Raw genomic sequence first — 23,122 nt, forward strand, 5'->3', positions numbered from 1 at the left:
GCTATGACCTTTCCTGAGGTGGAGGAGGAGTGGGATAATGGTAACGACTGGGAGGCTGCGCTCACACCTACCCTCCCTCGCTCGCGGGAAGCCAGCTCCACAGGGAAGCAATGAGAAGCAGAGTTGTTTCGGGGGCTGCGCCATTCCCCTTATTCCTCAGCATTCCTTGTTTCCAATGCCAAGATGATCTTGCGTTCAGATGCTACTCAGCTCCTCCCTAGAGGCTCTTGAGAGAGGCTTCCATGCTCTCTGGGCCTTTGGTAAAAGCAGGGGTGGCGAACCTACGGCCCATGGGCCGAGTCTGTAGACTCTGCCTTGCAGGGGGGAGGAAAGAGCTCTGTGCACTGCAGCAGAGCGCCCCCTGCAGACCTTGCCAGGCAAAGACAGCTATGTCCCGTCCCGCCCACATCTGAACTGCACCAGGTAGGTGTCCCAGATCCCACATACCCTCCCATTCCCCTTCTGCACCCTACCTCCCGCCCAGACCCCACCCACCCCGCCGCTTCCCAGCAGTCCCCTCCCGCACACTGAGAACCCCTCCATTTTAGCCCTCAGCAGAGTGGGCCCACAAAATCTACTAGCCTGAGACCCCCAGAAGAGTTAATCTGGCCCTGGGGGCAAGCCCTGAGCCTCGATGCCTCCCCTCCATTCTTCCTGCTTATCACTTGTCTGGCCCCGACTGATATTTTCTGTGGCCCTGGACTCAACAAAGGCTCCCTACCCCAACACGCTTCCTTTCTCAATGGAGGCAAAGGTGTTCTATGTATTTTCAGTTTCACTTTCCATTACACAAGTTACTAGATTGACCTTTAAAAGCAACAGGGAGTTCTGTAGCACTTTATAGACTAACAGATGTATTGGAGCATAAGCTTTCGTGGGCAAAGACCCACTTCGTCAGGTCTTTGCCCATGAAAGCTTATGCTCCAATACATCTGTTCGTCTATTAGGTGCTACAGGACTCCTTGTCGCTTTTGCAGGTATCACGGCTACCCCTGTGATAGATTGACCGTTGCTTCTTTGCTGTCTGTGGTAGGCATTCAACATAGTCTGGTGCAGCAAGGGAAAGAATGGCAGAGCCATTTTCTTCTAGCACTGAACAAGGACTTTTACTAGAATAGATACATTGCCAGAGCTGGTCTGTCTCCTCTGTACTTAGTCAGTGCTGTAAATACTGCAGAGGGGAGAGAAAAATAACACTAGAGACCCAGAGAGATGGGGAAAAGCAGGCAGGAGCTAGTCATGTGAGAAATGTAGCTTATCCCTTGTGGGGAAACCAAATCTCAGTTGGACGGAGGCACCTAGTCAGCAGTAAGACCTAGGGTGAGAACACACAGCTAATTATATGGTCATTGCAAGGAGCTGAAAGAGTTACTACACTCCAAAGCCAAGAAACTCTCACATGCCCTTACCCTTTACAGTCCAGTGTTCTCCGTCAGCCTTGCCAACCACACCCCAAACGATCTGTCCAAGCTGAGGCCACGTCTATGCTAGACCCAGAAGGTTGGCTTAACATACCTGGAGTCAACATACCTTAAGCCGAGCTTGGCGTTGTCTTCACAATGGGAGGTCAACGGGAGCAAATGCTTCTGTTGGCTTCTCTTATTCCTCGCGACTGCCAGAAGTACCAGCGTCGACCAGGAGCACCATCCACATTCGATTTAGTGCAGTGGTTCTCAATTCATTTCAGTCCACGGACCACCAGGCCAATCAAAAAATTTTCTTGGACCACCTCCAGCGCATGTAGCACAAGACGAACGACACAGCAACCGCTCAGCACAACGGCAGCAGTTACACTGACGCTCAGAGCCTCAGATGGAAGTTACTGGCAATACAACGCGGTTGCGTCCTAGGTGACGCTATGGATGACACGCCACGTGCTTGTGAACACGGCGTAAAACAGCCTAACGGCGGCGCTTGCTCATGCCGTGTGACTTTTTCGGTGGTCCACAGGAACATTGTCCAAGTCACCATGGACAACCAGTTGAGAACCACAGATTTAGTGGGTCTTTGCTAGACTCATTAAATCAAACGCCAGAAGATCAGTCTTCAACTTTGCAAGTGGAGACATGGTCAGCATTGATGGCATTGATGCATCTCCTATTTTTTTAGAGGGAGGAGTTGAAGGGGCCAGTAGTTTGAGAACTGTGCCAGGGTCCATCTGGTCCTCCCAACAGAAAAGCAGTACCCCCAGTTCTCCTACCCATCCCTGGGCAGGCAGTAGGGACAAAGGATACCGGGGGTGCTGCTTCCGTAAGGAACACTTTGGATTTTCACATGAAATGTGGTTGCCCATGTGACAGTAGCTTTGGGCTGGGATGAGAAACCTAACCCAGGTTTGGAGACACAGTCCCTGCACCAGGGGGCCTGTAGTATCAATTAGACAGACAAACCTTCCCCCCCCCCCTTCCCCTCCGCAGGAAACCTGCTGCAGGGGCAGGCTCCATGCGGAACAGGCGGTTTTGTAATCCATTACCACACTGCCCCTTACCAGAATTATATTTCCTGCACCTCCTTATTGGCCTTTTACATTACACATTATGTAAATTAACATCTGAACCCAGGCCCTGCCCATGCTATCAATATTGATAGAAATTGGAATAAAACATTCACAATCCTCAAAAACACTCATTACAAACCCTGCTTAAAGCAGTTCTAACCAAACCAGAATAGCACCATGTCCCTGGCTCATGTCCTTGCTTGATGTGTTTTTTCCATCTCACTGTCTCCAGCTTCTCTCTAATTCTCTCACACTAACAACCTCCATTCTCCTGACCGGAACACCTGCTTGAAAAGGGACCTTGGTGACTCTGGTCAGCACCACTGACCAGCCAGTTAAAAGGCCAGTTGGTGCCACTGCAGGGACCTGCCTTGGCTCTGTGCTGCTCCTGGAAGTAGCTGCCATGTCCCTACAGCCCCTAGGTCAGGGCTACTCAACTTTGGAAGCCCTGGGGGCCACAGTGATACTCACAGCACATGCCGAGGGCCGAAACTTGTGTGGTTGCATGTACATGCAAATATATATGCAAATAGCTTCTTTCACACTGACGGGCATGAATATAAAGATTAAGGCAAGACTACACATTTAAGTCAGTCCTGCTGTTATTAATAAAATGCAATACAGGCAGTCCCCGGGTTATGTACAAGATAGGGACTATAGGTTTGTTCTTAAGTTGAATTTGTATGTAAGTCGGAACTGGCTCCAGATTCAGCCGCTGCTGAAACTGATCAGCGGCTGACTACAGGAAGCCCTAGGCTGAGTTGCTCTGCCCCCGACTTCCTGAAATCAGCCGCTGATCAGTTTCAACAGCGGCTGAATCTGGGCTCCTGGGACAGAACAGCTGGGGCACTGCCGGGTAGGTCCCCGCAGGACCAACCCGGCAGCACCCCACCTGCTCTACCCCAGGCGTCCCGCAACAAAAGCCTGGTCTGCTGGGGGGGGGGGGGGGGCGCACTAGCTGCGCCTCCCCCCCCCCCCCCCCAGCACAGCAGGGAGACCCGAGCAAAGCCGCACAGGCGGCGGGACCCCGCTGCCCGTACGGCTTTGCTCCTTTGCCCCGGAGCAAAGCCGCAGAGGCGGGGGACCCCGCCGCCTGTGCGGCTTTGCTCGGGTCTCCCTGCTGTGCTGGAGAGCTCTCCCCCCCCCCCCCCCCAGCACACCAGGGAGACCTGGAGCAGCTTTTCTCACCCTGGAGGACGTGGTGGTGGGACCGCTGCGCTCTGGGCGGTCCCGCCGCCCGCGAGCTCTGGGGCGAGAAAAGCCCCATTCGTAAGTGCGGATCCGACATAAGTCGGATCCGCGTAAGTCAGGGACTGCCTGTATTTACCCGATTTCCACCCAGATGACAGCACTTTCAATGAGCAATGACAGTCCAGGAATTTAACTACTAAAACGCATCTCAACAGAAGACCATTATCTTGACTTGCCATTGTGGAGCATGTTCCCAGTGGAGGCTGTGTTCAAAGGATCCCACCTGCAGGCCACGTGTTGAGCCCGGCGTAAATCCAAATCGCACCCTGGGCCACAAACACACAGGCCGAGGGCTGCGTGCTGAGTAGCCCTGCTCTACGTGCTGGGACAGCCAGGAATGATGAGGCTCCGCACACTGGCCTTCCCTGACTGCTGGCTCCGCAGCTCCTGTTGGCTGGGAGCCATAACCATTGGGAGCTGCAGAGGGCTAGAGCCTCTTCCTGGGAACTGCAGTAAGCGCCCCCAGGGTCTGTAACCTGCGCCCACATTCCAAACCCCTCAACCCTGGCCCTACTCTAGAGCCCTTACCCCCACTCCTTGCCACTCTGGAGCACCCTCCTGCACCCCAAACCTCTCATCCCTGGCCCCACCCTCTACTTTCCGCATCCTAAAGCCCCCTCCTGTACTCCAAACCCCTCAGCTCCAGCCCAGAGCCCTCTCCTGTGCCTCAAATGCCTCATCCCTGTCCCCACCCCAGAGCCTGTATCTCTTGCCCCAGCCAGTGAAAGTGAGTGAGGGTGGGGAGGAGCAAGCAATGGAGGGAGGAGGGATGGAGCAAGTGTGGGTCAGGGTCTCGGAGAAGAGGTGGAGCAAGGGCAGGCCGGGGTGTTTGGTTTTGTGTTTTAAGTAAGCAACCCTGAATTGGCTGCATCATGCACACTAGTCCTCGCCCCGGTCACTGCTGACTCATTGGCCCCTGCCAGAGGGCAGGGAGTTCTGGGGGGTGAAGTTTTCATGCTCCCCATTCTGGATGCACCAAACAATGAAACAAGGCTCCAATCCTGCTTCCCTGGGACTCTGTGGGGTTGTGCCATCGTCTTCAGTGGGAGCAGGATTTGGCCCCAGGTCTTTGCCTCTAGGAAAAGTGGAGCTGCTTGTCCTAAACTGGCCCCTTAGCTAACACAAAACACGGGGCCTACTTCCCTCGCTGTCAATTTGTGCTAGATGGCCACCGGCACTGCAGGGAGAGGCCTCCATGTGGAAGAACAGCTCAAGGGAAGGAACAAAAGAGAGCAGGGAAGGGGAGCTAAACCAGGGGACTCCTCTAACTTAGCATGGCAGGGATCTTGGCTTAGCCGGGAGCAGCCCTACCAGATCAGCCGTCCAGTTCTCTCAGCTGAGCAGACTCAGTTCTTCAGCAGCTGCCCCAGTCTGGTCTGGAGTTGTGCTGGCGTTCCCAGCGAGGGCAGTTCCTGAAGATCAGCTGGCGTTTTCCCTTTCTGTTGTAGTGAACACAGTAGTGTCCCACCTAGTTGGGGGTAGCAGGCCCAGCTGGAATGTCAGGGCAGATTACGTGGCACGTTTGTAAAGAGCTGCACAACGCCATTGGCTAGAAATGAGTTCTGGGGCCTTGTGCTTGCGTTGCACTATGCCTAGGGCATGGGTTCCCAAACTGGGGGGGGGGGGGGTATGTGAGGCAACCCAGCCCCCCCCCCTTCCCCCAAGTTTTGCTGCTATTTGGGGGGTGCGTGCGAGGGTTTTTTCAAAAATCAAAAAGGGTGCATGATGCTGAAAAGTTTGGGAACCACTGGCCTAGGGAGTGGAGGACTCATTTTGCCAGATTTAGGAGTCACTTGTGCACTGTGAGTTCTAGATTTTAGGAGCCATTTGCAAAGAGTAGGTTCCAGATTTGGGACAGAGCTTGGAACTTTTGGGGATCATTGGGTTCTGGCCTGCTGGGTGTTTCTTTATTTAATTCCCTGAAGATCTCTGAGGATAGACGAGCTAATCTGTCCTTGAGGACACTGTTTGCACTGGCTCGGGAGGGAAAGCCAATGTTTGTTTCCTTCTGTTTGTCTGGGGAAGCAACCATTCAAGTGATGGCGCAATTTTCTACAAAACCCCAAATTCCCGGGCACACCCAAGAATCATCCTAGAGGTTTCATCATTTTAGGGTCTCCCACTCCAAACTAAGGGTCCTTTAAAGGGTGACAGCCTCAGCTGCGGGGCAGACCTGCTAGGAGTGTGTTACTGAGGGAGCAGTGCCATCAGAGAGGTTTCCAGACAAAAAATGCCCTTTGGAGCCTGAAACTGAGTGCTGCATGGAAGGTTTCCCTTGATTTTTCTTTGATCAGATCGTTGACAGGTTTCTCCCAGGTTAGCAAGGGTGTCTGCTGGGACCCAGGAGGCTCCCTGCATGTGCTGCAAAGTTCCCACTGTTGTAACCCTCCCTTTTTGTTTCTCTGCCCCCAGGCAGCGGCGCTGGCAGACGGAGCGAGAGGAGCGGGAATAGTATGTTGTTTTTTTCAGGGTTTTTTTCCTTCCTTTTCTCTCTTTCTCTCCTGTTTTTTCCCTTTGGAGTTGTGTCTCTTGCTTCCAGACTAATCTAAATGGCTGGGGGCTCTGGGCTGGGTTTTCGTGTCTCCTGATCAATGCAGACCCTTCCCCTCGTTTCCGTGCCAGCTATACATCACCACTGCGGGCGGATGGGGCTCGTTGTGGCCCCTCTCAAAGAATGGCGCTGGGACACTCCCCCTGCTTCACCACAAGTTCATGTGTGTGCTGGGACTGAGACCTGTTTCCAAAGGCTGGCTGTGCCTGCACACAACTTACCACTAGATCTTTTTCTCCACCCTTCCCCTGTGTGTCTATGGATCAAGAGGTAGCAGCGATTGTGGGATTCCTGAATACAGATTGCCTTTCATTACTGCTCTTTTATTGGGGTGGCTGGGGGAAGGGGTTTCTCTCACCCCCTGTTTGGAATTAGGCTTTGATCATATAAGGCCTAGAGGAACCAGAATTCAATGACCCCACCCAAACCAAGAGCAGCTATGAATAATGCACTGGTGCACTGTCCTGTTTTCCCAATCGCTCCCTCCAGTTCAGCCAGCAGTGCAGACATGAGCTTCCTAGTAGAGAACCGTTGCCAGCACCTCCTGGGACCTTGGCTTGGCATTACCCACTGTAGACCCCCGCAGGGATGGGCGATATGCGGGATGGGCCAGACTGAATAGTCCCTTGTACAGCCACACGTTTGACTTGTCCCCCTCCCTCCCGGGATGTCCTTTTGCATTTGGGTTTCTTCTTAAAAATGCCCCAGAGCCACAGTCTATGAGCGGCCATATTGGGTCAGACTAAAGATCTATCTAGCCCAGTACCCTGAGCCAGGTGCCCAGGAGGGAGTGAACAGAACAGCGAACCATCAAGTGATTTATCCCGTCGCCCATTCTCAGCACCTACACTTGGAGGTTTAGACCTAATCGCTGAGTCTTTCTTTTGCTGCTGAAAGTGGCGAGGCTGTCTGTCCTGAGGAGGGAGTAGTCGGCTCTCACTGTCGCTCCGGGCCAAGGTGGGAGGCAGTCTGCAGCGGCAAAGCAAGTTCTGCTCAGCTCCAGGGACAAGCAGGGAAGCAACAGAAACTGACCCCATTGGCAAGTTCCCGTTGCTGCTCTGCTCACCGCTGGGGCCAGGTGACAGGTGATGTGGGCAGGGTTGGTGAGGCTTCAGAGGGCAGTCCTGCCATTTCCCCCCACTCTGTACTCTTGGCCCTGTGTGCAGAGCCACAGTCTGAAGCCTTTGGCGTGAGAATGTGTCCGGCCCTCGTTCTGTGAGTCTGTCTCACTTGGGCAGCACCAGTGCCTCGTCCTCCTGTGTGGGTTCCTCGTCCGGCTGGGGAGACTCAGGCTAATGTAGGGCTACAGGTGTGAGGACTACAGCAGGAGGGCTGCCTATAGCAGCGTGAGCCTGTGCACCAGAGGGCAGCTGGTGCTCGTCCCAAATCCTGCAGCTCTTCTTATGTCTGAACCGTGTACTTGGTGAGGCTGTGGGGTGAGCTGCTCCCAGCCTAACTCATCTGCCTTTTGGCTGACAATGTGGGTGTTGGGCCCCATCTTGCCTGGCCCCAGTGCTGGCTGTGGGGAGGCACGGATCAGCCTGTGTGTGCTGCCCGGAGAGATGTGGGCAGGTACTGGTTGCTCTTGGGGTTAGCGTGGGGCAGGCAGTGGAGATGGGACAGACCTTTCACACCACCCGCTGCTCTACCAGGGCCTAGTGCAAACATGGCCAGAGAGACTCCGCAGCATCTCCTGCCTCTCCCAGTTCTTCCTGCCTCATTCTCCCCAGCAGCAGGCACAGGCTTCTCTAGGAGCCTCTCTGCTGTCAGCCTGCGAGTGATCTCCAGGTGAGGGGGGGGGGAGTCCCAAACTTGCTGGTTGAACTTCGAAGTCTCACTCCCCTCCAAGTCATGGATCTGAAGGAGGAAACCCTGCACCAGACCCATCCTCCTCCATGCTGGCAGGAAGGATGTTAAATTGTGTTTAATCAGCTAATGGAGTCATCGATGGAATTTCCATTGACAACTTGATAAGGGGGGAAACTGCAGAGCTGTAGTGGGGTTAGCTCCCGGCCCGGGAACTAACCCCACTGTGGCTCTGCCTTTTAAATGTAGTAAAAGCCACCCGGCTCTTACTACATTTAAAAGGCAGAAGCGCAATGGAGGAATGAGCGTGAGCTGGGACAGCTGAGTCCTGGCTCGTGCCTAGTCCCCCGCTGTGCTTCTGCCTCCCCCACCGCTCCCACAGAGATGTGCTGGGGGAACTGGCTTTTAAACTATCTCCCCCCAGCACTGGCTCCTGCTCCCCCCCGCTTGTTGCCTTAGCTCCCCATTGAGCCTAGGTTTATCAGGCAGTCAACTACTCAACTAGTTGCTTACATCCCTAGCTGGCAGCATCCTCCCCCAGTTCTGTGCGGGGACACAAGACCTACGGAGAAGCAATGCCAGCCACAGTGAGTCTGGGTAGGTTCCTGCTGTAACACTGCTCCTTGCTGGCCATGATCGGGCACCCTCCTCTCCCAAAGGGTGTGGTGTGTTTGTCAGTCTGTCCCTGCGCACACCTGTCTGTCTGCTTGGGCTTTTGGCCGTCTGGCCCCTGGGAGCCCCTCCTCCCTCAATCAGTGAGTCAACTGGCTGGCATCAGCGGAAGTGAAGGAGAAGACTAGCTGAATGCCATGAGAAGGAAGCCAGTCCTCATCTCAGGCTTGCAGCCCCGCCGGGGTTCCCACCCACGCGGCTGCCTACATCACACCACCGACATCACACCTCCCAAACCTTCCCCCATCATCTGCCTGGCAACACGTTGCCCGCTGGCTCCCCCTGGTGGGTCCTGTGTGTGTTTGTTTCTCTGCGCACAGGATTATCGACTCCTACAGTGAGTCATAGCTGCACAGAAATCAAAGCCTGGAGGACACAGATTGCCGGGGGAGGCCTGCCCGTTCCCTTCTCGACCAGGTCTTGAGGGACCAGGCAGGATCAAGCCCCACAGCAGGTTTTGCTAGAGCTTTGTGTCCAGCCTCACGTCCAACGTCCTCATTGCTGGGGCTGCCCGTTCACCAGGGCAGGCCACGGTCACACTAGTGTCATTTGGAATAATCATTTTGTTAATGTTGCCGCATTACTCCTAGTTATATCCCCCTCACCAGACCCTCTCCTCTTCTTCCCACTCAGTCTCCTTCTCCCCCCTTCCCCCTCCCCCCACATTGCTGAGCCAAGCTGGTCAGATGAAATCCTCCTTTCCTCTAAATTGCTTCTCGCTGCCCTTCTCTGCACACCCTTGGTTTGTCTTTCTGATACCAAGGAGCCCAGAGCAGAGCACAGTCACCCAGGTATGGAGCCAGAGCAAGGAGCTTGCGGCCCCTCTGCTTAGGGACATAAAGCCCATGGAATTGAGGGGCTCAGAGTGAAGTGTGGGATACCTGTGTGCCTCAGGGCAGTGCAGAGGGATATGTCTGCCAAGTTCCGCCGGAGCTGCCCGGCTCTTCTCCAGACTCCCCTCAGGACCCTTGGCAGGCAGTATGAATCCTCCAGATTCCTGCAGCTGGGTCACAGTGTGGCCAAGGTCCTTACCGTGGAGTCACTAATGAGGAGCATTTGCCTCTTGCTCCCTTGCTAGGCCTCTGACTTCCCCTCAGCTGTTCTCCATCTGATCCTCTGCTTTGTCAGGCCTGGTAGGAGGTTTGAATGGCTCCATGATTTGCTCTGTTCCTATTGCTGCCTGGTTTTCCTGCTTCCTGCACCTCATCCTTCCTTTCCCCTTTCAGGGTTTAGACAGATGGGACTCTCCCACTGTTCCTCTTCTGTCTCCCAGTAACTTCGACTGCTTTTTGCCCCACAGCTCCATATTCTTGTGGTCCATCTGTGGGCAGCCATCTTGAGCCTTGCTCATAAAGAGAGGCCTTGTCCATGCCATACATGAGCCAGCCTTGGATGCTTCAGTAGCAAGCTGTCCCAGAATCTGCCACAGGCAGCGGCTAGGGGCTTCAGGTGCAGAGCTGTGGCCCCATTGCCAAACGTACACTGAGTCCCAGACGATGTGTGCTCCTTCAGGCAGGTCTTTGCTTACTGGAGCCTGTTTAGCTGCCTTCAGGCCTCCCATTAGGCCTCTGAGTGCCCTGCTGTTTAAAACTCCCACTTCAGGTAATCACCCTCTTCACCCTTTGCCCCCTCAGGAGATCATAGAATCATTGAGGATGGTTTTCTGGAAGCATCCACTCAGTGTGCAGCTAACAATGTTGGGAACCGTTAGGAAAGGGGTAGATAATAAGACAGAAAATATCATAATGCCGCTCTATAAATCCATGGTACGCCCACAGCTTGAATACTGCATGCAGTTCTGGTCACCCCAGCACAAAAAGATATATTAGAGCTGGAAAAGGTCCCGAGGAGGGCAACAAAAACTATTAAGGGTATGGAACAGCTTCCGTAGGAGGAGAGATTTAAAAGACTTAAAAATGAAATTACTTGGCGAGCGGGAGGGTGGGGGGGGGGGGGGAAATGGTAGAGATCTATAAAATCAGAACTGGTGTGGAAAAAGCAAATAAGGAAGTATTATTTATCCCTTCACATAACCCAAGAATATGAAATTTAATAGACAGCAGGTTTAAAACAAACCAAAGGAAGTATTTCTTCACACAGCACACAGTCAGCCTGTGGAACTCCTTGCCAGGGGATGTTGTGAAGACCAAAACTGTATTAAAAAATGGGTAAGTTCATGGTGTGTAGGTCCATGAATGGCTATTAGCCAAAATGGCAAGGGACTCAACCCCATGCTTTGGATGTCCCTAAATCTCCAACTGCCAGAAGCATTCTCAGAGACCGGATACTGGCTAGATGGACCACTGGTCTGACCTAATGCTATTATTAATAGAGCTCTGCGTGGATACAAAATTGGTATCTGCATCTGCAAAAGTGCATCATGGCTATCTACATTGATATCTGTGGATGTGGATACCTGTGGATAGAAAGTAGGCATCAGCAGATTTGCAGGACTGTACTTACTAATTCGCACGCACACATACACACACACATACACACAAAGAGCCTTGCCTAGGTTTTCCTAGCCGGTATGGGCCCAGCTAAAGCTATGGAGCCAGCCCACGAGGTAAACCTCATCCCACGAGGCATAACGGGGCGGTCGACAGATGCGTTTGACGTCGACCGCAGAGCGTCCAGACTAGCGCACTGAGCTGACAAACAGCTGATTGTCACAGCGTGGCAGCTATTTTAATTTAAATGAATTGGCAGTTATTTAAATCGCCTCTTCATTTGGGTATGTCTAGTAAACTAATCTACATGGCTCTGTCGCCAGAGCCATGTAGTCTAGATATACCCTTACTAACTATCCCTTTCCTAACAGTTCCTAACACCCTGTAGTCTTCTTGACTGCTGCTGTGTATTGTGTAGTGGTTTTCAGAGAACTATCCACACTGACTCCAAGATCTCTTTCTGGGGAGTAACAGGTAACACAGAACCCATCACTTTGTGTGTATAGTTGGGATTTTTTTCTCAACGTGTGTTACTTTGCACTTATCAACATTGAATTTAATCTGCCATTCGGAGCAATCCTGGAAATGAAGTATTTTACATTACTTTGCATTAGTCTATTTGCTCTGCTATGTGGTTGGAGTTTTTTAAAGTATTATGTTAATTCATTCTCCCACCAACCTGATCATTCGTCCAGAGGGGCATAGGAATTGGTCCATCTTTTCCAGAATCATACCTATTGAAATAGCTAATGGCTCCTAGTCACAACACTACCCTAGGAGGAGCCGGAGGCCGTGAGCCTTTAAAATAGCCACAGCAACCCTGGATGGCTGCCAGGCAATACAGTGAGGAAAAAATTGGTTGAATACGGTGAGGAAAAAATTGGTTGAGCAAAAACAACCAAAAGTTGTTGAGCAAAAAAAAAAAATCAGAGGTGGTGGGGGAAGAATGTCCCAAGTGGCTTTCCATCTCAGGAAAACAGAAAATATCGGACATTTTTTCCAGACACATGCTGCAAATACTGGGCTGTCTGATCCAATACCAGACACCTGGCAACCCTAGGCAATATGGTAGTGGCTGAGCAAGGAGCCTTTTGCTGTGTTTTTAATTCAAAGCCTCCAGCCGCAGACGATTCTGGGAGGAGGCTAGTCCCCAACCCCTCCTCTTCCACCCCACATCCTGCCCCTTCCAGGGGAAGGGGAGCTAGTCCGTGACCACATAGCAAAATTCATTATAAGTGGACCTGATGCGAAAATTATAGCTCACCCCTGCTCTAGAAGAAGGTCCAAGAACACCTCTAGTGAATAGTTATAGCATAACCTCTCCTACTTCTGTGTTTCCCAGCTTTAGGGGTTCCAATTTGAATGGTGCACAAGCCCCCTGCGCTTCTATCTTAGCTAGTATCTGTCATTTGTATTTATTCCTTTAAATGTCTCATTCTTACTGTCTTTAACCTTGCTTAGCTCCTGGCCTCAGTAATATCATGTGGCAGAGTGTTCCACAGGGTACAGTTCACATTGTGTTGGGTATTTCTTCCCTTAATAAGTTTAAAGTTTGCCTCTTGGTTTCATGGGGCGCACCGGGGCATTGTGTTATAAAAGGGAAATGGGAGCTCCCACCTCAGCTATGTGCAACCATTGGTCATGGTGTGTCTCTTGACTGGCTCCTCTCTTATTCATCACCTTTCTAAACTAAACAGCCTTCATCTCTCCTCCTGTGGTAGCCTGTGCAGGCCCCTCTTCACTGCGCCTACCGTGTACTCTCTCTCTCCTGTGCATGTTCATGGAAACGCCATGTTCCTTGGTGTTGTCTGAGCTGCTGCAGGGGTCTCCAGCCAAACCTGGGAGGGTGGGGTTAGCAGGGAGGGTGGAAGGGCAGGGACGCTGCTCACATGTGCTCCCCTATGGAGGCCTGCAGAGCAGGTGGACTGTGAGGCTGGCCCTGTGCGCTGCAGCAGGCCCCCCTGGACAACTGAACGGTGCTCTCTGAGGAGGGGGTCTTCACTAACTGCTGTCCTCTCTGCTGTCTGAGGCTCTTCTCTCCATCTCACCTGGAGCAAGCTGACCTGAATTAACCTCTGATTTCCTGGCTAACCTCTGCTTCCTAGCTCAGCCTCCCTCCTCTCCTTCATTAACCCTTTGATTGCCCTCCCCCCCCCTGTAATTTCAGCGTGGCCTCTGCTCTGCACTCCGACAACCATGACCGCTACGAGCGCCTCACCTCCGTCTCCAGTTCTGTGGACTTTGACCAGAGGGACAATGTGAGTAGCAGCAAAAATAATCCCGTGCCTGCCAGCTGAGTAGCTCCTAGCCCATCACACACTAGCCAAGTTTTCCAGCCCCCTCAGAAGTGGGGCAGTGTCATCATTCCAATTTTGCAAAAGGGAAACTGAGGCATGGAAAAGGGGAGCCCAAAGCCATATGGTAAATGGGTGAGGGAACAGAACCCAGGAGTCCTGGCTTCTAGTCCCATTCTCTAACCACTAGACAATATTCCCCCTCATAGAACTGGGAAAGGGCCCCAGCGGTCGAGGCCCCCAGTCACACTTCTCCACCCAGTAATTAGCTGTTCAGTTAGCAAAATGTGGTACCACGCAGAGGTGGCCGGTCACATGGTACTGGCTCCTGCTGTTCACATCCAGCTGCTAAATCCCATTACAAGCTAGGCAGCCCACTGATGATTTCCCCGAGGTTGTGGTGAAATGGGGCGGCAGTGTCCAGGTCAGTCGACCAATAGGAGCATGGTTCCCAGGAGACAGGCCCTCCTGTCATCTGGTAAGATGGCTGCTTTTGACATCCTGGGTCAACAGAGGATGACCAGGCCATTGGTGGTAGTGTTGAGCCTGGCACGTCATAGTCAAGGGGGCATCTGAGGTGTGACCTCCCAGGGCCGGCTTTAGGAAGTGCGGGGCCCAATTCGAACCAAATTTTGGTTGAGAAAAAAAAAAAAAAAACCCGCACACAAAGAAACAACTCACAGACCCTTTAAATCCCCAGAGTTTCAGCCAAACCCACAGGCCAACTCCCCCTCCCACTGCCGCGCTCCTCCTCCGGAGCCAATGTCCCCTCCCGCAGAGCACCCAGCGCGCCTGGCACACTTCTGGGCATGGGGCCCGATTCGGGGGAATCGGGCGAATCAGTCCAAAGCCGGCCCTGTGACCTACCACCGATGGGCCTGTCTGTGGTCCTGTATACCTGGGCATTTGTGACCATGTGTGCCCTCTCAGTGTCCCTTTCGTGGCAGGGGAACAAGTGGGCCTGGGGAGAAGAGGGAAGAGGAGCTTTATGTTGCCTGGGGAGGAGCGACAGGGGTAGACTCCCTTTGCTAGGCCCCAAGGAGACTAGCAGAAAGAACCCTCAGTAACCGGGAGCCCCCCATTGTCTCTCTGCACAGGGCTTCTGCTCCTGGCTGACAGCCATCTTCAGGATAAAGTAAGTGGCCCTTGGGCTTGGTTCTAGAGCTTACCCCTGCCAGGCCCAGCGACTAGCGGGCAGTGGGAGATCTGAGGTGGTGGTTCTAGCTGCTTATCTGGGTGGTTGTAACACCTGGTAGCCCCAGCTGGGATCAAAGCCTCCTTGTGCTCGGTGCTGGACAAGCATGTTTTAGGAGCCGGCCCCTGATCCATTGAGCTTACAGTCCAGCTAGAAACAGCAGACAAAGGAAGGACTGGTCCCCCCACCCCCACTGTATGGATGAGGCATTGGGACACGGAGACTAAGGGCTCGTGCGTGCAGGTGTGGGTTGCACAGCTGCGTGGGCCCTGCCGGAGTGAGTGCTTACAACAGCCGTGTGGCTACGCCAGCACAGGCCAGCTGCCCAAGGGCAAGCGGCTAGCCCCTTGCAGCCACACTGCTGCGTGCAGCACGCTCACTGGAGTGGCGCTAGCTCGCATCAGTGTCTCCTGGCGGCTCTATAGGTGGGCCTACGTGACTTGTCCAGGGCCACCCAGTGAGCCTGCGGCACAGCCGGGAATTCAGCCCAGCTCTCGCCATCCCATTCCAGTGCCTAGGCATGAGAACCTCTCCCCGCCACCTGCTTCCTTGCTGTATGGCCCCTGCTGAACATGGTGCTCTGAGCAGGGGTCAGGGTCAGTGAAGATCAGGAGAACCTGCCAGGGCCTTTGCAAGAGGACACCTTTGAGCACTTTCCATCCTTCGCTCTGCCAGTCCTGGGGTCAGCGCCATCAGCCCCCTTGCACGAGTGGTTACGGAGACAATGGATTGCATGGGCACACTGCCTGGCAGGGGCTGTGAGCCTCCCTTCTCCATGCTGCAGGGCTGGGAGCACCAGGCTTCAGCCGCAGCAGATGGATGTTGGCTGGTGGATTTCCGTGTGGGCTGGTGCAAGGCGCTGAGGTCCCTCGCAGGCTGCTCGTGGGCTTTCTGCAGCTCCTCTGAGGGAAGGGGCATTAGAGTGCCTTTCGCTCCGGTGTTAGGGGCTGGTGCTCCGGGCGCTTGCCGTGCCCACATGACACATGTAGACGCCCCGGCAGTGGGGACCAAAGGGCTACTGGGATCTGGCCCAGGCCTGTATTAGGTGACGCCTCACCACCTTTGTGTCCTTGCCAGGGACGATGAGATCCGGGATAAGTGCGGGGCCGACGCAGTCCATTATCTCTCCTTCCAGCGGCACATCATAGGGCTGCTGGTGGCCGTGGGCGTGCTCTCGGTGGGCATCGTGCTGCCCGTGAACTTCTCAGGGGATCTGCTAGGTGAGTGGGGAGTGGGTTCTCGCTGGCTCTCTTGCGTTCCCACCTGCGGAAGGGACTCAGCCGGCCCTGCTCACAGCAGCTCAGCACCAGCCCTTGCAGGGGGCCAGTTAGGCTGTGGGCTTTCCAGGTGAAGGCTTCATGCAGTGGCAGGCGGAAGGGGTGCTGTTGTGGGTGGGAGTGGGTGTCTTTTCTCTAGTGGAGACTGGGGTTCTGGCATGCTTAGGGGATGTCCCCGCTCCCTCCCCCTAGCCCCACTGTGGCCTGCTGAACCATCACCCCCTTGCCGCTCAGGCAGGAAAACTGGAGCTCACAGACTTAACCCCGTGACCCGTTAGTGTTCCATGGGGCCTGGGGGGTGACTCTGGTTTCAGAGGCATCACCGAGGTGACTCCATGCCCTGCGCCGCCCCAAACCACCACCCTCTGGACTGATGGAAAGGTGTGTGTCTGTCACTCTCTCCCCAGAGAACAACGCTTACAGCTTCGGGCGAACGACAATTGCTAACCTGAATTCTGGGTACGTCGAGGAGGGGTGGAATGGGGCCCTTGGAGTCTCTCAGGTGGAGCCATGGGCGGGGGGTGCTATCCCAGGAAGGCCCAGGTGGCTCTTTTGCTGCCTCCTCTGTCCCCTACTGCTGCGTCCCAGCTCATTCACTCTGCAGAGCCAGCTCCCAGAAGCTGTCTCCAGAACAGAAACCTGGGCGCAGCCTCTGGGGGGCCACAATTGAGCCCTGTACTAGGGATATAATAGTCGATTAACCAATAAGCAAAAGCTTTGGGTTAATGCTGTAGACTACATGCATTTCCCTCCCCCCCACCCTTGCCAGTACATTTTTTGGCAGACTGGTCAGCAGCCTGGCTCAGTTCTGGCTCTCGCTGGGTCCAGAACCTACCCCTGCTGCAGCTCTGCATTTAAAGTATGTTAGGAGCCAGGTGGACAGGCAGCCTGGCTCAGTCCCAGTTCGCGCTGGGTCCAGGAGCTCAGACCCCCTTAGAGAGGGGCTGCTGCCACCCCACGCTGCTGCCTCTTTCTCAGAGTCAGCAGCACTGGGCAGCTGACGCACAAGGGGAGTTGTTTTTTAAACTGGCTCCCATCGTGGACCAGCTCCCGCCTACACTGCTGCCTCTGATACCCTGTCCTCTGCCCCTGGGGACCACAGAATAGTCGAGTAACCGAGAAGAATTCATGAGGTTACTCATCTAGTCAATTAACCAATATTTAACATCCCTACCCTGCACTGGGCAGCAGCCTCGCTGCGTGGGCGCATCCTGCCAACCATTGGACTGTCCCCAGGTGCAGTGCCTGTGGCTGGGGGCGTGGCCCTCGGGGAGAGGGGACTCCCGCTTTGGCTGAGTGGCCCGGCGCGAGGTGGGAGAGGGTTCACTGCACAGGCAGGGTGGCCTCGGCTAAATGGCGTCCCTCTGGTGACAGGAATAACCTGCTGTGGCTGCACACGTCCTTTGCCTTCCTGTACTTGCTGCTGACGGTATACAGCATGCGCCGGCACACCTCCAAGATGCGCTACAAGGAGGATGACCTGGTAAGGCTGGCCTGGTCTCCCACCAGGGCGCTCTGCTCTTCCAGGCCCCCTTTCTCTGAGTCACGCCCCAGGCAGGATTCTTGCCCACACCTCACCCCTGACACAAGTGAGACAGGCTCTGCGACCCCAGGACCCTCACTGGGTGAATTGAGCTGCAGCAGTGAGCGTGCAGTCTCCTGCCCTGTCCCACTAGGCCCTGCCCCTGCTAGATATGTTCTGGGTCTCCCCCCGCTGCACTAAGCCACCTCGCCGCCTGTGGTTAATGCTCCTGCCCTGTCTCTGCACAGGCAGCCGCGGTGTAACAGCCTCACCAGGACAGAATCTGGGCTGGAGCAAATGTTGGCTGTGTCGGGTTACTGACATGCCAGCCAGTGCGGGATAGGAGACTGCCTGGTAACTGTGGGCGCAGCCTGGCCTGGCTTCACTCCATGACCACGGCCAGCTGTCCTGTGCTGCCCACGCTGGGGTTCCCATGCTGCCCTCCTCTCCCCGGCCTCTTTGTCTCTTGCAGGTGAAGCGAACGCTCTTCATTAATGGCATCTCCAAATATGCCGAGTCGGAAAAAATCAAGAAGCATTTTGAGTGAGTCTGCGCATGCTGGGTCCCTGCGTGAGCTGCTTTTCTCCTTGGTGGGAAACTTTTTGGCAAACAAATGAAAACTGCCAACATTTCATTAAAAAAATATTGTCGCCGTAGTTGTTCGTAGGGGCTGTAGTTCTGGTGCCTCGAGCCTGCCGTCTGTTCTATGGACTGGACTGCGTCCCCCAGGGGTTCCACTGTTGTAGCACAAGGCTGCCCCAGTCCACTAGGACGGACGTAGTCCAGCAGGGGAACCTGGTTGATAGAGAAGAATGGGGGCATCAGGCACCAAAACTGAAACTCCCATGAGGCACCGGGGTGGCATTGCCGAACTGAGTGGTTCTGGTGCTCAGGTGTGGCCGCTGTAGAAGGCAGCCCTAGTCCCAGCCTGTGGAGGAGAGGGAATGCCAAACCTTTCTGCACCCTCTGGAGATCCCTGGGCACAACCAAACCCAGGAATGTGGGGGGATGATGGATTCTGGGGCAGTGGCCAAGCTACACCCAGACCCTCTCCAGCAGTACAGAGGATTCCCCCCCACCTCTTTTTGGGAGCCCCCTACTGAGACCCTGGCTCTCCTTGGGTAAAGGACTGGAGAGCCCAAGGGCTCTGCTGCCCAAGCAGGCCCTCTCCTCCTCAGCCACCCTCAGAAGGGCAGCATGCATGGACACTCACTCTCCCACCCTCGCCCTCCAGGCACAGCGTTAGCCGAATTCCCTGATGGCCTGAGAACCGAGTGTGGGGTGCGCAGAGACCCCCCTGGCACTGGTGCTTTTCACCTCATCACTAATGAGCCTGGGGGTGTTTGCTGTCCACAGAGAGGCTTATTCCAACTGCACTGTGCTGGAGGCCCGCCCCTGCTACAACGTGGCCAGGCTGATGTTCCTTGATGCAGAGAGGTAAAGCTGGGGGCTCCCAACAGGTCTAGGCTAGGAATGTTGCACAGGGGGGCAAGGGATGCAGCTGGGGTGAGGGGCTGGGACTCAGCAACCGGAAGGTTACAGGTCGCCAAAAGAATGCATGTGATGGTCTTGGGGTAGACTTATCTAGGCCATGTCTGCACCACTGAACAGCAATGGAATGGGGGACTGGGTGTGGGAAGCCCAGGGCTGGGATAGCGGGGGGCTTCAGGGAGGGGCACTGGCAGAGCTGTGTGTGGGGAGCCCAGGGCTGGGATAGCAGGCGGCTGCAGGGCAGGGGGAGGGGCACTGGCAGAGCTGTGTGTGGGGAGCCCAGGGCTGGGATAGCAGGGGGCTGCAGGGCAGGGGGAGGGGCACTGGCAGAGCTGTGTGTGGGGAGCCCAGGGCTGGGATAGCAGGGGGCTGCAGGGCAGGGGAAGGGGCACTGGCAGAGCTGTGTGGGGAGCCCAGGGCTGGGATAGCAGGGGGCTGCAGGGCAGGGGGAGGGGCACTGGCAGAGCTGTGTGTGGGGAGCCCAGGGCTGGGATAGCAGGCGGCTGCAGGGCAGGGGGAGGGGCACTGGCAGAGCTGTGTGTGGGGAGCCCAGGGCTTTGAGGAGACATTAGCAACTGTGTGGGTGCAGGGCAGAGTGGGGTAGGGCAGAGTTGAATTACCTGGGATGCTCTGGGGTCACCCATCCACACATATGATCCCCACCAGTGCAATGTCTGAACCCCCCAGATGATAATGGATTTTACTCTCCCGCTTGAGGCCGGGAAGGACCCGCACAGAGGGCCGTCACTTGCTATGGTCACACCAGTGCAGCCTCTGCTTCAACCAACCGGGAAGCTTATTTTCCAAAAATCCATATGGGAGATTCACATAGGCGGAAAGAGCTCCCCTCTCTGCACCCGTGTCTGTGCCCCACGGTGCTTCTACCACCCCTGTGTTCTCCCGCACTCTCCCTGTGGTCACTGCTGAGCCTGTCTGAGCCTCTGCTTCCCCTCCCGCCTTGTCCCTTGCAGGAAAAAAGCGGAACGTGGGAAACTCTATTTCACCAACCTGAAGACCAAGGAGAACACCCCGACGATGATCAACCCCAAACCCTGCGGCCACCTCTGCTGCTGCGTCATCAAGGGCTGTGAGAAGGTGCGGGAGTGGGGAGGAGGGGCTGAAGGGCCCTAGGCAGCAGCATGGGTGAATCCTGGGAGATGGCCCCTGCTGCTAGCTCCCGCCAGCCACCACGTGGACAAGGGGTTGTTGGCCCAAATCCTGGCACACCAGCTTGCTGCTGTCCCCTTGTCTGCCCTTTGCATCTCAGGGCCTAGTCAAGGAGAGGAAACGTGTTTTCCCCACCGTGGCCCCATGCCACTGCCCACCCTGCTGGCCCCCTCTAAACCTCCACCACCACGTCCCCACTCATTGCCTTGTTAGCTCGGATGCGTCCCACCCTAATGCCAGGTGGAGCTGATGCATCACGAAGCTGGTCCAGATTTCCCGGTGGAGCCGCCTGCCACAGGCTGTGGGGCAGGCGAAGGAGCTGTATCCCCAGGCCCTCGGGGCCATGAGGGGGTGGATGGCTCTCGGCTCAGCCCTGCGTCCGTGTGTCCAGGTGGAGGCCATTGAGTATTACACCAAGCTGGAGGAGAAGCTCAAGGATGACTACAAGCGGGAGAAGGAGAAGGTGAACGAGAAGCCTCTGGGGATGGCCTTCGTCACGTTCCACAATGAGACCATTACAGCCATGTAAGCACACGGGGCTGGGGAGGGAGAGTCCCTGTCATTCCCAGGCAGGTGTCTGAGCAACTAGAAAACTTCTTCAGGTCCCCTAGCTCAGCGGAGGCTCAGTGCTCAGGCACCCCCTCCTGATTCCCTGGGGCTCAGCCGCCCTGATCTCGCCCTCTGAGGCCGCCTCACTCTCTCTGCCTCTCCCTCCAGAATCCTCAAAGACTTCAACGTGTGCAAGTGCCAGGGCTGTGCGTGCCGCGGGGAGCCCAAGGCCTCCTCCTGCAGCGAGTCCCTCCACATCTCCAACTGGACCGTCACCTACGCCCCTGACCCACAGAACATTTACTGGTGAGCAGGCCACCCCTCCTGCCAAGCAGCTCTGGGGAGCCGCAGGGGCAGGCTGGGAAAGGGAAAGTATCATGGACCTAGCCCAGCAGTGCCTGGGACAGCTGGGGGGCTCAGGAGACGGAGTAGTCCCACTGACAGGTCCACACAGCTGGCCAGAGGGGTTTGGCTGATTCTGGGCCAACGGCCCAACCCCGTGTGAGGAGCAATGGATGCGGGAGCCTCTTGCAGGGGTACACGCACATGAAGATTTAACGTCCTGGGTTCTGTTCACCCTGCCTCATAGCCCTACCCAGCACAGACTCAGTGTCTCGGGCACTGGGCTCTGCCCTTCTGCTCCCCCCCCCCCCCCCCCCCGTGATCCCCTCCTCACCGGCTTCCACACCCCGTCTCTCCCCTCCCCCTGCAGGGAGCACCTCTCCATCCGGGGTTTCATCTGGTGGATCCGCTGCCTGGTTATCAACGTCGTCCTCTTCATCCTCCTCTTCTTCCTCACCACCCCTGCCATCATCATCACCACCATGGATAAGTTCAACGTCACCAAGCCCGTGGAGTATCTGAACGTAAGGCCGGGGGGATGAGCACGGGAATGAGGGACGCTCCAGTCCCATCCCATCCTGTGGCACAGCATGGAATGCCCCTGGTTGGTGGGGGTGGGGAAGGTCATGAATGGGCACTAGGTCCCTCCACCTCACGTGTCCATATGGGCTTGGCCCTGTGGGTTCAAGTGCTCCTGCTGGGGAGTCCTTGTCTACGTGACTGCTGCGTGGGCACTGAGAGGGCAGAAAGGTGCCAGACTCCCCATCGCACAGAGCCTGGTGGAGTAGAACAGGGAGCACGTGTTGTTGGAGCCAGAGCCTCTGAGGGGCTGCAAACTGCGTTCTCAGGGAAGACGTGAGTGCCCAGCATTCCACCTGGGTCTCTACAAGAGGCCTTGAGAATATCTCTCTCGTCAGAACCTGGGCCAGTGGGCAATCCCCACTCTCCCCAGGGACCGCCGGGGCACACCAGCCCACAGCCAGCCACGCGTGGCAAGCGGGAGGAAATCCTGGTTCTCCTACCATAATGGAGAGCACGAAAACGCTGTGCTGGCACGCCAAGAGGCCAAGTGGGAAAGCCAAATGTTATGAGAGCAAAGGGGAATTGCAGGGGACACACTGACTGCATTAGGCCACCCCAGCCCGACAATCGGAGTAGCTGCACCCTGGCTAATCCCTACATGGAGATAAATGATCCCCAGGCCTGACCTGAGCTGGTGCATCATTCCCTGCACTATACAACTCCCAGACTCTCCTCTCTCACCAGGGGATAAGGCAGAGGTGCTGCAGGCTTCCATCCAGGATTCCCAAGTAGAGGAAAGCGCCCCTGTTGTTACAGCCCCCAGAGGGGCAGAGTCACACTCAGCTCTGCCTTGGCACAGCTCTGCCATTGGCGATGCACTAGCTTTGCCCCCTGCCCTGCTGAACATGCCCACCTCCGGATTTGCATGGGTTGCAATGAACAGTGTGTGCTTTGCCTTCCCAGAACCCCATCATCACCCAGTTCTTCCCCACCCTGCTGCTGTGGTGCTTCTCCGCTCTGCTGCCAACCATCGTGTATTACTCCGCCTTCTTCGAAGCTCACTGGACCAGGTGAGGACCGCTCTCTGCCTGTGCACCGCTGCCAGCTGTGCACACGCTCCCCACGTTGCACAAGAGCAGACGTCTTAGGCTTGCTAGTCCCAGGCACTGAAGTGCAGCCACCACTGTGCACTGCAGCTGTGAATCGGGCGCTGGATCCCACATCAGAGGCGGCTGCACTTGAGTGACTGGAAAACTGACTGCTGTATGCACAGTCTGTTTTGCTGTATGGGTTCTAGATGCCTGGCAGGCACGGCATGCGCATACATATAATTATCGTTCATGACGTGTCCCATGACCCAAGAGATTTGCTGTGTCTGTCCCGCATGTCCCTGTTCACATGAGGTTGCCTGGCTCAATCTGTTTGAGCTGAGATTTGCTGTAGACCTGCAATCAGGGGGTCTAGTAATCTGACCATAGGGCTGGCAGCCTGGAAATCCACAATTCTCATCCCAGCTGGATATGGCCCTGCGCCTCA

At 55.5% G+C, this 23,122-nt stretch overlaps 1 protein-coding gene across 4 annotated transcripts in view; it reads left to right on the top strand.

Annotated features, from left to right (window-relative positions):
• TMEM63B (transmembrane protein 63B) overlaps positions 1-23,122 on the top strand; it is a 97,940-nt gene that overhangs the window by 62,344 nt on the left and 12,474 nt on the right. For 3 of the 4 annotated variants that reach the window (XM_075925034.2, XM_075925035.2, XM_075925036.2), the window contains exons 4-16: positions 6,161-6,199; positions 13,395-13,485; positions 14,619-14,656; positions 15,794-15,936; positions 16,401-16,452; positions 17,368-17,476; positions 17,988-18,058; positions 18,872-18,952; positions 19,978-20,101; positions 20,565-20,698; positions 20,891-21,028; positions 21,435-21,588; positions 22,550-22,656. In XM_075925034.2, the coding sequence (XP_075781149.1) occupies positions 6,161-6,199; positions 13,395-13,485; positions 14,619-14,656; positions 15,794-15,936; positions 16,401-16,452; positions 17,368-17,476; positions 17,988-18,058; positions 18,872-18,952; positions 19,978-20,101; positions 20,565-20,698; positions 20,891-21,028; positions 21,435-21,588; positions 22,550-22,656 (1,281 nt within the window). The remainder of the gene's footprint in view (positions 1-6,160; positions 6,200-13,394; positions 13,486-14,618; positions 14,657-15,793; positions 15,937-16,400; positions 16,453-17,367; positions 17,477-17,987; positions 18,059-18,871; positions 18,953-19,977; positions 20,102-20,564; positions 20,699-20,890; positions 21,029-21,434; positions 21,589-22,549; positions 22,657-23,122) is intronic. The other variant, XM_075925037.2, reaches the window with a different exon arrangement.

This window comes from Pelodiscus sinensis, chromosome 3 (assembly GCF_052426305.1).
Source record: "Pelodiscus sinensis isolate ZL-2025 chromosome 3, ASM5242630v1, whole genome shotgun sequence".
Classification (NCBI taxonomy): domain Eukaryota; kingdom Metazoa; phylum Chordata; order Testudines; family Trionychidae; genus Pelodiscus; species Pelodiscus sinensis.